Source organism: Schistocerca nitens, chromosome 5 (assembly GCF_023898315.1).
Source record: "Schistocerca nitens isolate TAMUIC-IGC-003100 chromosome 5, iqSchNite1.1, whole genome shotgun sequence".
In the NCBI taxonomy this organism is placed as follows: domain Eukaryota; kingdom Metazoa; phylum Arthropoda; class Insecta; order Orthoptera; family Acrididae; genus Schistocerca; species Schistocerca nitens.
The window spans coordinates 632,854,961-632,868,127 of NC_064618.1; the positions used below are offsets into that span (position 1 = coordinate 632,854,961).

Sequence of the window (13,167 nt, forward strand, 5' to 3'; positions counted from 1 at the left end):
TTAATCTTTATTAATGTTTAAAGAGGTTTTCTGTTGCATATTCAATACTTTTGTATGTAGAATAACGTGATAGTAACCGTATTTGAATCAATGATTCCTTTCCATAACATTGTCTGCCGTTTTAGCAAAATTAAATACACAAATGTTTTACGAGATTTAAAACGACTAAGAATTAGTACAGAAAGTGTCTCATCTTAAAGGAATTTTTGTGCTGATTCCAAAACTGGCTTTAGATTTTGTTAATCTATATTACTTCCTAAACTATGAAGAATTTAAAATTAACGATCTAGGAGACTATCTGTGCAGCCCTCTTACATTGTCTGCAGATTCATCTGTCGTTTGCCGTCTAGTGAATTCGTCGAAAGATCTATACGAATGAGAAAATGATTTACACGAGATACCTACATGGTGAGAAAAGTGACAATTGACTCTGAACCATAAAATGAATATTTAAAACATTCTGTTAAATTTCGATCACACGTAAATCACACAGATTTTAAGTCTGTCCATTCATCTAAATACCTAGGGATTGAAATTACGATCAACTTAAACTGAATCCATCACACAGAAAATCTTGCGCGGAAGGTGAAGCAAAGACTGTGTTTTACTAGAAAAACCCTTAGAAGATGCAACGAAACTACTACAGCGACTTTCTACATTAGACTTATACGTCCTCTTCCAGAGCATTGCTGCGCGTTTTGGGATTCTTACCAGATAGAATTGACCTAGGGCAACGATAAAGTTCAAAGAAGCGAAGCTCGTTTTGTATTATCGTGAAATAGAGGAGACAGCGTCACGAATACAGTACATACGATTTGGAGTCGCGATTAATAAAACAAGGCGGTTTTCGTTGCGGGAGACCTTTTCTGCAAATTTCAAGCTCCAACATTCTCCTCCGAATGCGAAAATATTTAGCTAACTCCAACCTACACAGGGAGAAACAGCCATCGTGATGAAGTGAGAGAAGTCAGAGCTCGCTGTTCGAGAATGGAACGGTCGAGAAAATAGAGAAAATAGTCTGAATGAAGTTCTTAGAACCCGCTCCCAAACAGCTAAGACTGAATTGCAGACGAGTTATGTAGATGTGCATATCATTGATTTATAGATTAGTAATATTAATTCAGCGGATTTGTTAGGATTACAGTTTTATATGTAAAACACATTCGTCTGTACTCCAGCATCTGCTGAATAAATGTAGCTTTTTATAAGTGTCTTTTAATTGTATTTTAACACTGAACAATAGTTGCTTTTGTAACTACATTAGCTAAATGAGTAAGTCCGCAGGGGTAACCTATAATTCTACGATGATGCTTAGTTGATGTACGAGGGACGTTCAAAAAGTGATGCAACACTTTTTCTTCTCGGCCAGTTTCGTTTGAAAAAATGCGGAATTTGTCGTGGGAGATCGTAGAACATTATCACTTCAGCCGCTATAGTTTCCTAAGTTCTCATAGGTAACAGTGCTATACAAAGCCTTCAAAATGGCTTCTGTAATAGAGATGCATTCCAAGCAGAGAGCTGTCATTTTCTTTTCATGGAAAACCAGAGCATTACAAATATTTATAGGCGCATGCAGAATGCCTCCCGAGACCTGTCAGTGAGTAAAAGCATGGTGAGTCGTAGGACGAGGCGTGTGTAATCATCGCGAGGTCGCGCAAATCTATTCTATCTCCCGTATGCTGGCCAACCACAATGCTGGAACGTGAGGAGACTCTCATTCGAGGTGATTGACAGATCACAATCAAATACGTTGCTGCTCAACATATCTGTGGACAAATCTGTTGATAGTTCTGCCACATTCGTCCACCAGTAGGGGTACTCAAAGTTCATGCGCGCTGGGTTCCCCGTTGCCTAACAGAATACTATAAAGAGGACCGAACGAACATCTGTGTGGAACTGCTTGCACGTTACGAAGCTGATCGTAGCATTTTTTGTTGAACATCGTCGTAGGCGACGAAACACGGATTCATTACTTTGAAACGGAAACATACAGCCATCCATGGAGTTGCGCCACACTACTTCTCCTCCGAAGAAAAAGTTCCGAGCCGCACCCTCCGACGGTGTTTTGGGATTCTGGAGGGGGTATTCTGATGGAAGACGTCCCTCAATCTGCAACTAACACCTCGGAAGTGTATTCTGTTACTGTCAGGAAACTGATGTCTTCAGCGTGTTCATCGCCACAAAAATGGAAACGAATTTCTCCTTCTCCGTGACAACGCATGGCCTCACACAAGTGTGAGCACCCGAGAGCAGCTCACAAAACTTCATTGGACTGTTCTTCTTCATCCACACTACAGCCCAGATCTCACACCTTTCCGATTTCCATCTGTTTGGCCCAATCAAGGACGTGCTCCGTGGGAAGCAGTACTTGGGTGGCGAGGAGGCTACTGACGCAGCGAAACGTTGGCTCCAACGGCGACCAGAACGATGGTACCATGTGGGCACACACGCGGTCCCATTAAAGTGATGTAAGGCCGCCACACTCAACGCACATCCTGTTAAAAAATAGTGTTTTGTAGCCGAAAGAGTGAGGAAAAGTATGGTGTACTGTAATCCTGCATAAAACCAATCTGATTTCAGAACAAAATGCATTGCATTTCTTAATGGTAATAAAATATGAGATGATGAACCTGTAATGTGTCATTAGATTTGTTAATTTTGAATGCGGCAAAGGATAACGTTCTGACTGTCTTCTCAAGCCCAGCGTGGTAAACAGACATTCCACATAGCTATTAATTCTGGCTCTATCTCAAAGAATCAAAAATGCTACTGTGACATTCCAAGAATACATAAATTGACATTAATGACAAGTTTGGGATTTAACCTAAAATGATAACACAATCTCTCCGTTTTCCATATTACATTTAATTTACCAAAGCTCTCAAGAATCAAGCTATAATAAATAAGCAAATTTAATTACTTCTTCTCTCAATAAATCAATTAATATTTAAACATTGAATATCTAATTAATCAAAGTATATCTCTATATGTGAATATGTTATCAATTGAAACAAGTAAATCTTTAGCAGTGAAAATTAAACATACGTTGTTGCTGTACAATGAAGTAAGTTGGGGGAGGATGACTTTATGTAATCTATTCTCATGTACTCATTGGTGGGTAGGTTAGTAATTAGCTCTTGAATTTCTCTATTCAAAGCGTACGCATGCTGGAGTATGCAGCTCTCGCAAAATTGGATTCAACATTTGATTTCGCCAAAAGCACTTCGTGCATTAATAAACTGCAGCTGCGGTGGCGTTGTCTCCGTGCTGGATCTGAAATCGCTAATTCCCTACTCTGGCCTTGACTGAAAGCAATCAGTCTCAAACGCTATGCGTTCCGTGGAACGTTCAAATTTCCCTAGTCGAAAATAATGGCAATTGCACACTCGGTCTGGGTTGATGCGACGTGCGCAAAATTCAGCCAGAAAAGATTCCCGCAGGAATATTTAACTATCGCTTTACGTTTGTCGCCACGATACGTGAAGCGTATCGCCCTCACGTTGCAAACGTAAATCAGTCAGAATCGCGCTTTTACCACACGCAGGTGTGTGGCCCGCCGCTAGACGTGAGCGCCCGCTCTCTCTGTCTCTGGGTCTTAGTTGAGTTCTCAAAGTGATTTAATATCACGTTATCATGCCCACCTTGATTCTATTGCGTCACACGTCTGGCTGGCTACTGCTCCAACGTTAAAGGTAAATTCTCATTTTTCTTGCCCGGGCCCCACTCGTTACTGTACTCTGGCCACTTACTTGCGTCCCGGCCGTGTTTATTCTGATAGGTATTATATTGACTTTCGCTTATTTCTTTCTGCAGTGCACCAGAGCTTTCTTTTGTTAAAGGTAATTGAGTCTTTCCAATATCATTAGCCACCTGCCCTGTCCGTCTCCAAGCTGCGTTCACTTTGTTGTATTACTCATGCCCCTGTCGTTAAAAGGGTAATTCGTTTGCTATTCCGTACATGAGATGGCTCTATTTATTTCCTGTTGTCAATAATATCGTTATTTGCTGGGAATTTTATTCAGTATCGTCGTTATGCAGCTTATGTAAGCCCCGAAAATGTGGACACCTTACAAACTGAAGTGGCTTAAAAGTTCGAAATATGGATCTCTTGCAGGAGACGTAAAATACGGTTTCGAAAGGATTCTACAATGTCTACGGTATCAGCAAATACTCAGTACTGCTATGATCTTGTGATTAATATGTCTTACAGACAAGAAAAAATGGAATACAACTGGAGTAAATTTTGATTGGGTTCACAATTTGTTGCTAGGTGTAGAGATAGACTTTGCTTCGACAATCTATTGTGAAATTATACCAATTTAATACACTACTGGCTATTAAAATTGCTACAGCACGAAGATGACGTGCTACAGACACGAAATTTAACCGACAGGAAGAAGATGCTGTGATACGCAAATGATTAACTTTTCAGAGCATTCACAAAAGGTTGGCGCCGGTGGCGCCACCTACAACGTGCTGACATGAGGAAAGTTTCCAACCGACTTCTCATACACAAACAAAAGTTGATCAGCGGTGCCTGGTGAAACGTTGTTGTGATGCCTCGTGCAAGGAGGAGAAATGCGTACCATCACGTGTCCGACTTTGATAAAGATAGGATCGTAGCCTATCGCGATTGCGGTTTATCGTATCGCGACATTGCTGCTCGAGTTGGTCGATGTCCAATGACTGTTAGCAGAATATGGAATCGGTGGGTTCAGGAGGGTAATACGGAACGCCGTGCTGGATCCCATTGGCTTCGTATCACTAGCAGTCGAGATGACAGGCATCTTATCCACATGGCTGTAATGGATCGTGTAGCCACGTCTCGATCGCTCAGTCAACAAATGGGGACGTTTGCAAGACAACAACCATCTGCACGAACAGTTCGACGACGTTTGCAGCAGCATGGACTATCAGCTCGGAGACCATGGCTACGGTTACCCTTGACGCTGCATCACAGACACGAGCGCCTGCGATGGTGTACTCAACGACGAACTTGGGTGCACGAATCGCAAAACGTCATTTTTTTGGATGAATCCAGGTTCTGTTTACAGCATCATGATGGTTGCATTCGTGTTTGGCGACATCGCGGTGAACGCATATTGGAAGCGTGTATTCGTCATCGCCATACTGGCGTATCACCCGGCGTGATGGTATGGGGTGCCATTGTTTACACGTCTCGGTCATCTATTGTTCGCATTGACGGCATTTTGAACAGTGGACGTTACATTTCAGATGTATTACTACTCGTGGCTCTACCCTTCATTCGATCCCTGCGAAACCCTACATTTCAGCAGGATAATGCACGACCGCATGTTGCTGGTCTTGTACGGGACTTTCTGGAAACAGAAAATGTTCGACTGCTGCCCTGACCAGCACATTCTCCAGATCTCTCACCAATTGAAAACGCCTGGTCAATGGTGGCCGAGCAACTGGCTCGTCACAATATGCCACTCACTACTCCTGATGGACTGTGGTATCGTGTTGAAGCTGCATGGGCAGCTGTACCTGTACGCGCCATTCAAGCTCTGTTTGACTCAATGCCCAGGCATAACAAGGCCGTTATTACGGCCAGAGGTGGTTGTTGTGGGTACTGATTTCTCAGGATCTATGCACCCAAATTGAGTGAAAATGTAATCACATGTCAGTTCTAGTATAATACACTCCTGGAAATGGAAAAAAGAACACATTGACACCGGTGTGTCAGACCCACCATACTTGCTCCGGACACTGCGAGAGGGCTGTACAAGCAATGACCACACGCACGGCACAGCGGACAAACCAGGAACCGCGGTGTTGGCCGTCGAATGGCGCTAGCTGCGCAGCATTTGTGCACCGCCGCCGTCAGTGTCAGCCAGTTTGCCGTGGCATACGGAGCTCCATCGCAGTCTTTAACACTGGTAGCATGCCGCGACAGCGTGGACGTGAACCGTATGTGCAGTTGACGGACTTTGAGCGAGTGCGTATAGTGAGCATGCGGGAGGCCGGGTGGACGTACCGCCGAATTGCTCAACACGTGGGGCGTGAGGTCTCCACAGTACATCGATGTTGTCGCCAGTGGTCGGCGGAAGGTGCACGTGCCCGTCGACCTGGGACCGGACCGCAGCGACGCACGGATGCACGCCAAGACCGTAGGATCCTACGCAGTGCCGTAGGGGACCGCACCGCCACTTCCCAGCAAATTAGGGACACTGCTGCTCCTGGGGCATCGGCGAGGACCATTCGCAACCGTCTCCATGAAGCTGGGCTACGGTCCCGCACACCGTTAGGCCGTCTTCCGCTCACGCCCCAACATCGTGCAGCGCGCCTCCAGTGGTGTCGCGACAGGCGTGAATGGAGGGACGAATGGAGACGTGTCGTCTTCAGCGATGAGAGTCGCTTCTGCCTTGGTGCCAATGATGGTCGTATGCGTGTTTGGCGCCGTGCAGGTGAGCGCCACAATCAGGACTGCATACGACCGAGGCACACAGGGCCAACACCCGGCATCATGGTGTGGGGAGCGATCTCCTACACTGGCCGTACACCACTGGTGATCGTCGAGGGGACACTGAATAGTGCACGGTACATCCAAACCGTCATCGAACCCATCGTTCTACCATTCCTAGACCGGCAAGGGAACTTGCTGTTCCAACAGGACAATGCACGTCCGCATGTATCCCGTGCCACCCAACGTGCTCTAGAAGGTGTAAGTCAACTACCCTGGCCAGCAAGATCTCCGGATCTGTCCCCCATTGAGCATGTTTGGGACTGGATGAAGCGTCGTCTCACGCGGTCTGCACGTCCAGCACGAACGCTGGTCCAACTGAGGCGCCAGGTGGAAATGGCATGGCAAGCCGTTCCACAGGACTACATCCAGCATCTCTACGATCGTCTCCATGGGAGAATAGCAGCCTGCATTGCTGCGAAAGGTGGATATACACTGTACTAGTGCCGACATTGTGCATGCTCTGTTGCCTGTGTCTATGTGCCTGTGGTTCTGTCAGTGTGATCATGTGATGTATCTGACCCCAGGAATGTGTCAATAAAGTTTCCCCTTCCTGGGACAATGAATTCACGGTGTTCTTATTTCAATTTCCAGGAGTGTGTATTTGTCCAATGAATACCCGTTTATCATCTGCATTTCTTCTTGGTGTAGCAATTTTAATGGCCAGTAGTGTATGAAACGATGTGTACCTGGCGATTTTCAGGGTTATGGAAGCGCCTGCCACAAGGTGGTACACAGCGGCACCACAGAAGCAGACGCCACGTCCGTCGTGGGAGCTCACAACAGACTCCGCGACAGGGTGGCGGCCGGCAGAGAGCGCCGCGGCAGACCTGGGCCCCAGCCACCGGCCGCCGACATGGACGTTCTGGTTAGTACTCGTCGGACAAAGTTAAACCGTTGAGAGAACGTCTCATCTGCTGAGTGTAATTACAACAACATAGTATTAGCTTTTAAGTGTCGTCAGCTTGATGTTTCACTGTCAAGTGTAGTACGTTATTAATTTTAACGTTATCATATATACCTGAAGGAACATGTAAAAGAATGTGCTCCATAGAGCCGTTTCTGCTAAGTCAAAGATCAGCAATAGTTTGTGCTAATCCTTCGTCATTACCTTACCAGCTATAGCGGCCTTAAGAAAACAGGCACTTAAAGGTCATCTCACGGTCCTACAGTAATATCAGTTAGTGATAATTTGAAATAATCATCATCATCATCATTTAAGACTGATTATGCCTTTCAGCGTTCAGTCTGGAGCATAGCCCCCCTTATAAAATTCCTCCATGATCCCCTATTCAGTGCTAACATTGGTGCCTCTTCTGATGTTAAGCCTATTGCTTCAAAATCATTCTTAACCGAATCCAGGTATCTTCTCCTTGGTCTACCCCGACTCCTCCTACCCTCTACTGCTGAACCCATGAGTCTCTTGGATAACCTTGCTTCTCCCATGCGTGTAACATGAGTCTCTTGGATAACCTTGCTTCTCCCATGCGCGTAACATGACCCCACCCTGACTGCAACATCTATATTCCCAGTTTTTCTTTGATTTCCTCATTGTGGACACCCTCCTGCCATTGTTCCCATCTACTAATTTGAAATGTTAATAAAAATTCGGAAAAAATATTAGACATCTCAGTTTTTAGTCTAGTATATGGCGGAGTTTTGCAAAAGAAAATTCTTGCCAGCTGCTAAGAGAAAAATATGAAAGCTAACGTTAGAAAAAATTTTGAAGAAAAAAATTTTTTTTTACTTCGACCTGTGGGAAAAGCTGAACAACTCATACATTTCGACTGAGAATAATATACGAACATTCTCAAAGTTTATAGACGCAAATGATGCGTGCTTTTCGGTGAAAACATAAAAGAATTTCGAGATAAAAAATAAAGTACCGTAATAGTTGTAACGATAAATGTGCCCTCTCGCGAATCGCGTTCTGTTGCACCTTGTAGAGACTTCTGACAAGGAAGTTGTTAAGAAAGCTATGAAATTAATTTTGGTAACATCTGAGACATCATTATGGTACCGTTTCACGTATGAACGCATGTTTTTACGAGAGACTTGTGTGCGACAGCGCCCGAGAAGTTGCGTGCCGCCGCCAGGATTTTAGTTCCGACGGCTCGCCTTAATACGACCGAGAATTTACTCTACCTCCCAAAAATGTATTTACAACTCTTAATGACTCTTCGTCACTGCACCCATCACCCATGTCGCCGATATACGCTATATTACAGTAACTGTAGGTACTTTCACACCGCCTTCCGCTGTGGCCGTGCGGTTTTAAGCGCTTCAGTCTGGAACCGCGCTGCTCCTACAGCCACGAGTTCAAAAATGGTTCAAATGGCTCTGAGCACTATGGGACTCAACTGCTGAGGTCATTAGTCCCCTAGAACTTAGAACTAGTTAAACCTAACTAACCTAAGGACATCACAAACATCCATGCCCGAGGCAGGATTCGAACCTGCGGTTCCAGACTGCAGCGCCTTTAACCGCACGGCCACTTCGGCCGGCTAGTCACGAGTTCGAATCGTGCCTCAGACATAGATGTGTATGATGACCTTAGCTTAGTTACGTTTAAGTACCAGGGTCACTCCAAAAGAAATGTACACTATTTTTGTAAAAATACAGTTTTCATTCTACGAGTGTGAAAGTTTTACAGTAGATACATCCTTCCTGCTTGTTTTGAAACTTAGTTCAGCCTGTTCCCGTGAGTGGCGCCGTCACAGCATGTCTTCAAGATGGCTGCTACACTTGACGTTCGTCAGAAGCAATGTGCTGTCATAGAATTCCTGTGCTGTGAAAACGAGACAGTGGGAAACATTCACAAGAGGTTGAGATGCTGCTGTAGATCGCAGTACAGTTAGTCATTGGGCAAGCAGGTTACGTGATGAAAGCTGGCACGGCAATATTGAGGATTGTCCTCGCAGCGGCCGGACGCGTACTGCACACACTCCAGACAATGTGCAGAGAGTTAACGAATTGGTGACTGCTGACAGACGCATCACAGTGAACGAATTGTTACACTACATTGGGATAGGGGAAAAGAAGTGTTTGCAGAATACTGAAAGTGTTGGCGTTAAAAAAGGTTTGTGCCAGGTGGGTTCCCAGGATGTTGACAGTGGCTCACAAAGAAACAAGAAAAATGGTATGCAGCGAACTTTTGGAACGGTACGAGAATTGTGGACATGAATTTCTTGGAAGAAATGTGACAGGTGATGAAACATGGCTCCATCATTTTTCACCAGAGACGAAGAGGCAATCAATGGAGGGGCATCATGCAAATTCACCAAGAAAAAAAAATGCAAAACCACACCTTCTGCTGGAAAAGTTATGGCTACGGAGTTTTTCGATTCCGAAGGACTCTTGCTTGTGGACATCATGCCAAGTGGAACCAGCATAAATTCTGATGCATATGTGACGACACTGAAGAAACTTCAAGCTCGTCTGAGTCGTGTTCGACCACATCAGCAAAAGCAGGATGTTTTGCTGTTGCACGACAATGCACGGCCACATGTCTGTCAAAAAACCATGGAAGCGATCACAAAACTCGGATGGACAACACTGAAACACCCTCCTAACAGTCCTGACCTGGCTCCATGTGACTGTCATCTCTTTGGGAATCTGAAAGACTTGCGCACGTTGCCAAACAGTGGCTCCAAAAGGTTGGTCCAGAATTTTACCGTGCGGATATACAGGTGCTGGGCCAAGATGGCGTAAGTCAGTTGAGAGGGATGGAAATTATGTGGAGAAATGAAAATATTGTTCGTAAAGGATGTATCTAAACACTGTAAAACTTTCAAACATGTAGAACAAAAGATGGACTTAAAAAAAGTATTATACATTTCTTTTGGAGTGACCCTCGTAGTTCTAAATCTAGGGGACTGATGGCCTCAGATGTTAAGTCGCATAGTTCTCGGAGCCATTTGAACCACACTTCACACCAGTTTGTCCGTTGAAGTCCAGAAAAATATATTTTTTCGTCTGGTTTTGTGAAAGTCAAGTTTTATCGAAGTATACCAATAGACCGTTATCCTACGCACACAGTAAGTGCATTTTACACAAAACGTCGTTCCCGAATCGGCAATGTCACCGCATTCTATTAAAATTTTTTGTCCATCATTATATTTTCTGAATCAAAAACCAAGTGATTGGGAAAGACAAAGAACGGAGATGTCTCAACCTTATATTTTTCTAGCCGTTGCATACTCTCCCTTGTCATAGTATCGGAGTATAGTTCTACACACTAACTTTTCGTCAAAAGCGTGAAATTCCGTAATAGCCGTAACGATTTATATATTTTTCTTGTCATATCTATAGATTCTATCGGTGTAGCTGCAAGACACGAAATACAGTCGATTTGGTTTTATCACAAAGTTTTGTTGGGCAAACTTTGTATGATTCCTGTCTTCTTCACCGTTGGTCAGACCTGTAAAAAAATCTTCAGTACATTCTATAAGAGAATTTTAGATTGTTTTCGAATGTCTTTTCGCCCTTCACGCGCACTGACCCGAGTAGCGATGCACGTAGGCACTTGCTCTTGCATTTCGCTCACGACTAGACACGCGTCAATGCACCGTTCCACAGAAGATTGAAATCAAAATGATTCAAATGGCTCTGAGCACTGCGAGACTTTACATCTGACGTCATCTGTCCCCTAGAACTTAGAACAACATAAACCTAACTAACCTAAGGACATCACACACATCCATGCCAGAGGCAGGATTCGAACCTGCGACCGTTGCGATCGCGCGGTTCCAAACTGAAGCGCCTAGAACGCTCGTCCATCCCGGCCGGCCGACTGAAATCACACGTGAACACATGATATCACACGAGAACACAGAACATTGAGCTGGCCTGATCTACCCCTCAGTTTAACAGTGTTCAAAAAATGGTTCAAATGGGTCTGAGCACTATGGGACTCAACTGCTGTGGTCATTAGTCCCCTAGAACTTAGAACTACTTAAACCTAACTAACCTAAGGACATCACACACATCCATGCCCGAGGCAGGATTCGAACCTGCGACCGTAGCAGTCGCACGGCTCCGGACTGCGCGCCTAGAACCGCGAGACCACCGCGGCCGGCTTAACAGTGTATATGCGGCAACAAGGCTATCAGAAGGCGAATCACAGCGCATAGCGCCGGCGGACTTCAGAGAGCGTATATGACCTTGAGGTGTCTACTTTCGTGACGGGCGTAGTAGCGTGGCAACACTAACTGGCGCCAATCGCCTTGATAGGAGTGGCTGAAGGTGCGAACTATAACCAGGAGATGACCCACCGTGTGCTGACCCGAGTCTGCTGTACTTAAGTTCTGGGCATTCTAATCACATTAGTTGGCTGTTGAAAAATGCAGCAACTGCCAGACCCACGGGAGAGTACGGTCCCTTTCTAAACCAGAAAACGCAGTAGAGGGAAGCACACTGATTGGCTCTTTCACTCACTCGTTCACTCATCGTGCTCCATGGATCCTATCAAGAAATGTAAGCTTCAGAGATGTGCAACGAATCAAGATATACATTAACAATATTTGAGTTAATGATGGAAAATTAATCTGTACAATTTGTTTACGATAAATTATCAATATATTCCTTATTGCTAGTCAATATTAATGCCAGCTAATTTTAATCACGTAGTACATACACTCCTGGAAATGGAAAAAAGAACACATTGACACCGGTGTGTCAGACCCACCATACTTGATCCGGACACTGCGAGAGGGTTGTACAAGCAATGATCACACGCACGGCACAGCGGACACACCAGGAACCGCGGTGTTGGCCGTCGAATGGCGCTAGCTGCGCAGCATTTGTGCACCGCCGCCGTCGGTGTCAGCCAGTTTGCCGTGGCATACGGAGCTCCATCGCAGTCTTTAACACTGGTAGCATGCCGCGACAGCGTGGACGTGAACCGTATGTGCAGTTGACGGACTTTGAGCGACGGCGTATAGTGGGCATGCGGGAGGCCTGGTGGACGTACCACCGAATTGCTCAACACGTGGGGCGTGAGGTCTCCACAGTACATCGATGTTGTCGCCAGTGGTCGGCGGAAGGTGCACGTGCCCGTCGACCTGGGACCGGACCGCAGCGACGCACGGATGCACGCCAAGACCGTAGGATCCTACGCAGTGCCGTAGGGGACCGCACCGCCACTTCCCAGCAAATTAGGGACACTGTTGTTCCTGGGGTATCGGCGAGGACCATTCGCAACCGTCTCCATGAAGCTGGGCTACGGTCCCGTACACCGTTACGCCGTCTTCCGCTCACGCCCCAACATCGTGCAGCCCGCCTCCAGTGGTGTCGCGACAGGCGTGAATGGAGGGACGAATGGAGACGTGTCGTCTTCAGCGATGAGAGTCGCTTCTGCCTTGGTGCCAATGATGGTCGTATGCGTGTTTGGCGCCGTGCAGGTGAGCGCCACAATCAGGACTGCATACGACCGAGGCACACAGGGCCAACACCCGGCATCATGGTGTGGGGAGCGAGCTCCTACACTGGCCGTACACCACTGGTGATCGTCGAGGGGACACTGAATAGTGCACGGTACATCCAAACCGTCATCGAACCCATCGTTCTACCATTCCTAGACCGGCAAGGGAACTTGCTGTTCCAACAGGACAATGCACGTCCGCATGTATCCCGTGCCACCCAACGTGCTCTAGAAGGTGTAAGTCAACTACCCTGGCCAGCAA

At 45.9% G+C, this 13,167-nt stretch overlaps 1 protein-coding gene across 1 annotated transcript in view; it reads left to right on the forward strand.

Moving 5' to 3' along the window:
- LOC126260631 (venom allergen 3-like) overlaps window positions 1-13,167 on the forward strand; it is a 178,901-nt gene that overhangs the window by 148,891 nt on the left and 16,843 nt on the right. The window contains exon 3 of the mRNA XM_049957970.1: window positions 7,188-7,352. Coding sequence (XP_049813927.1) covers window positions 7,188-7,352 — 165 coding nt within the window. The remainder of the gene's footprint in view (window positions 1-7,187; window positions 7,353-13,167) is intronic.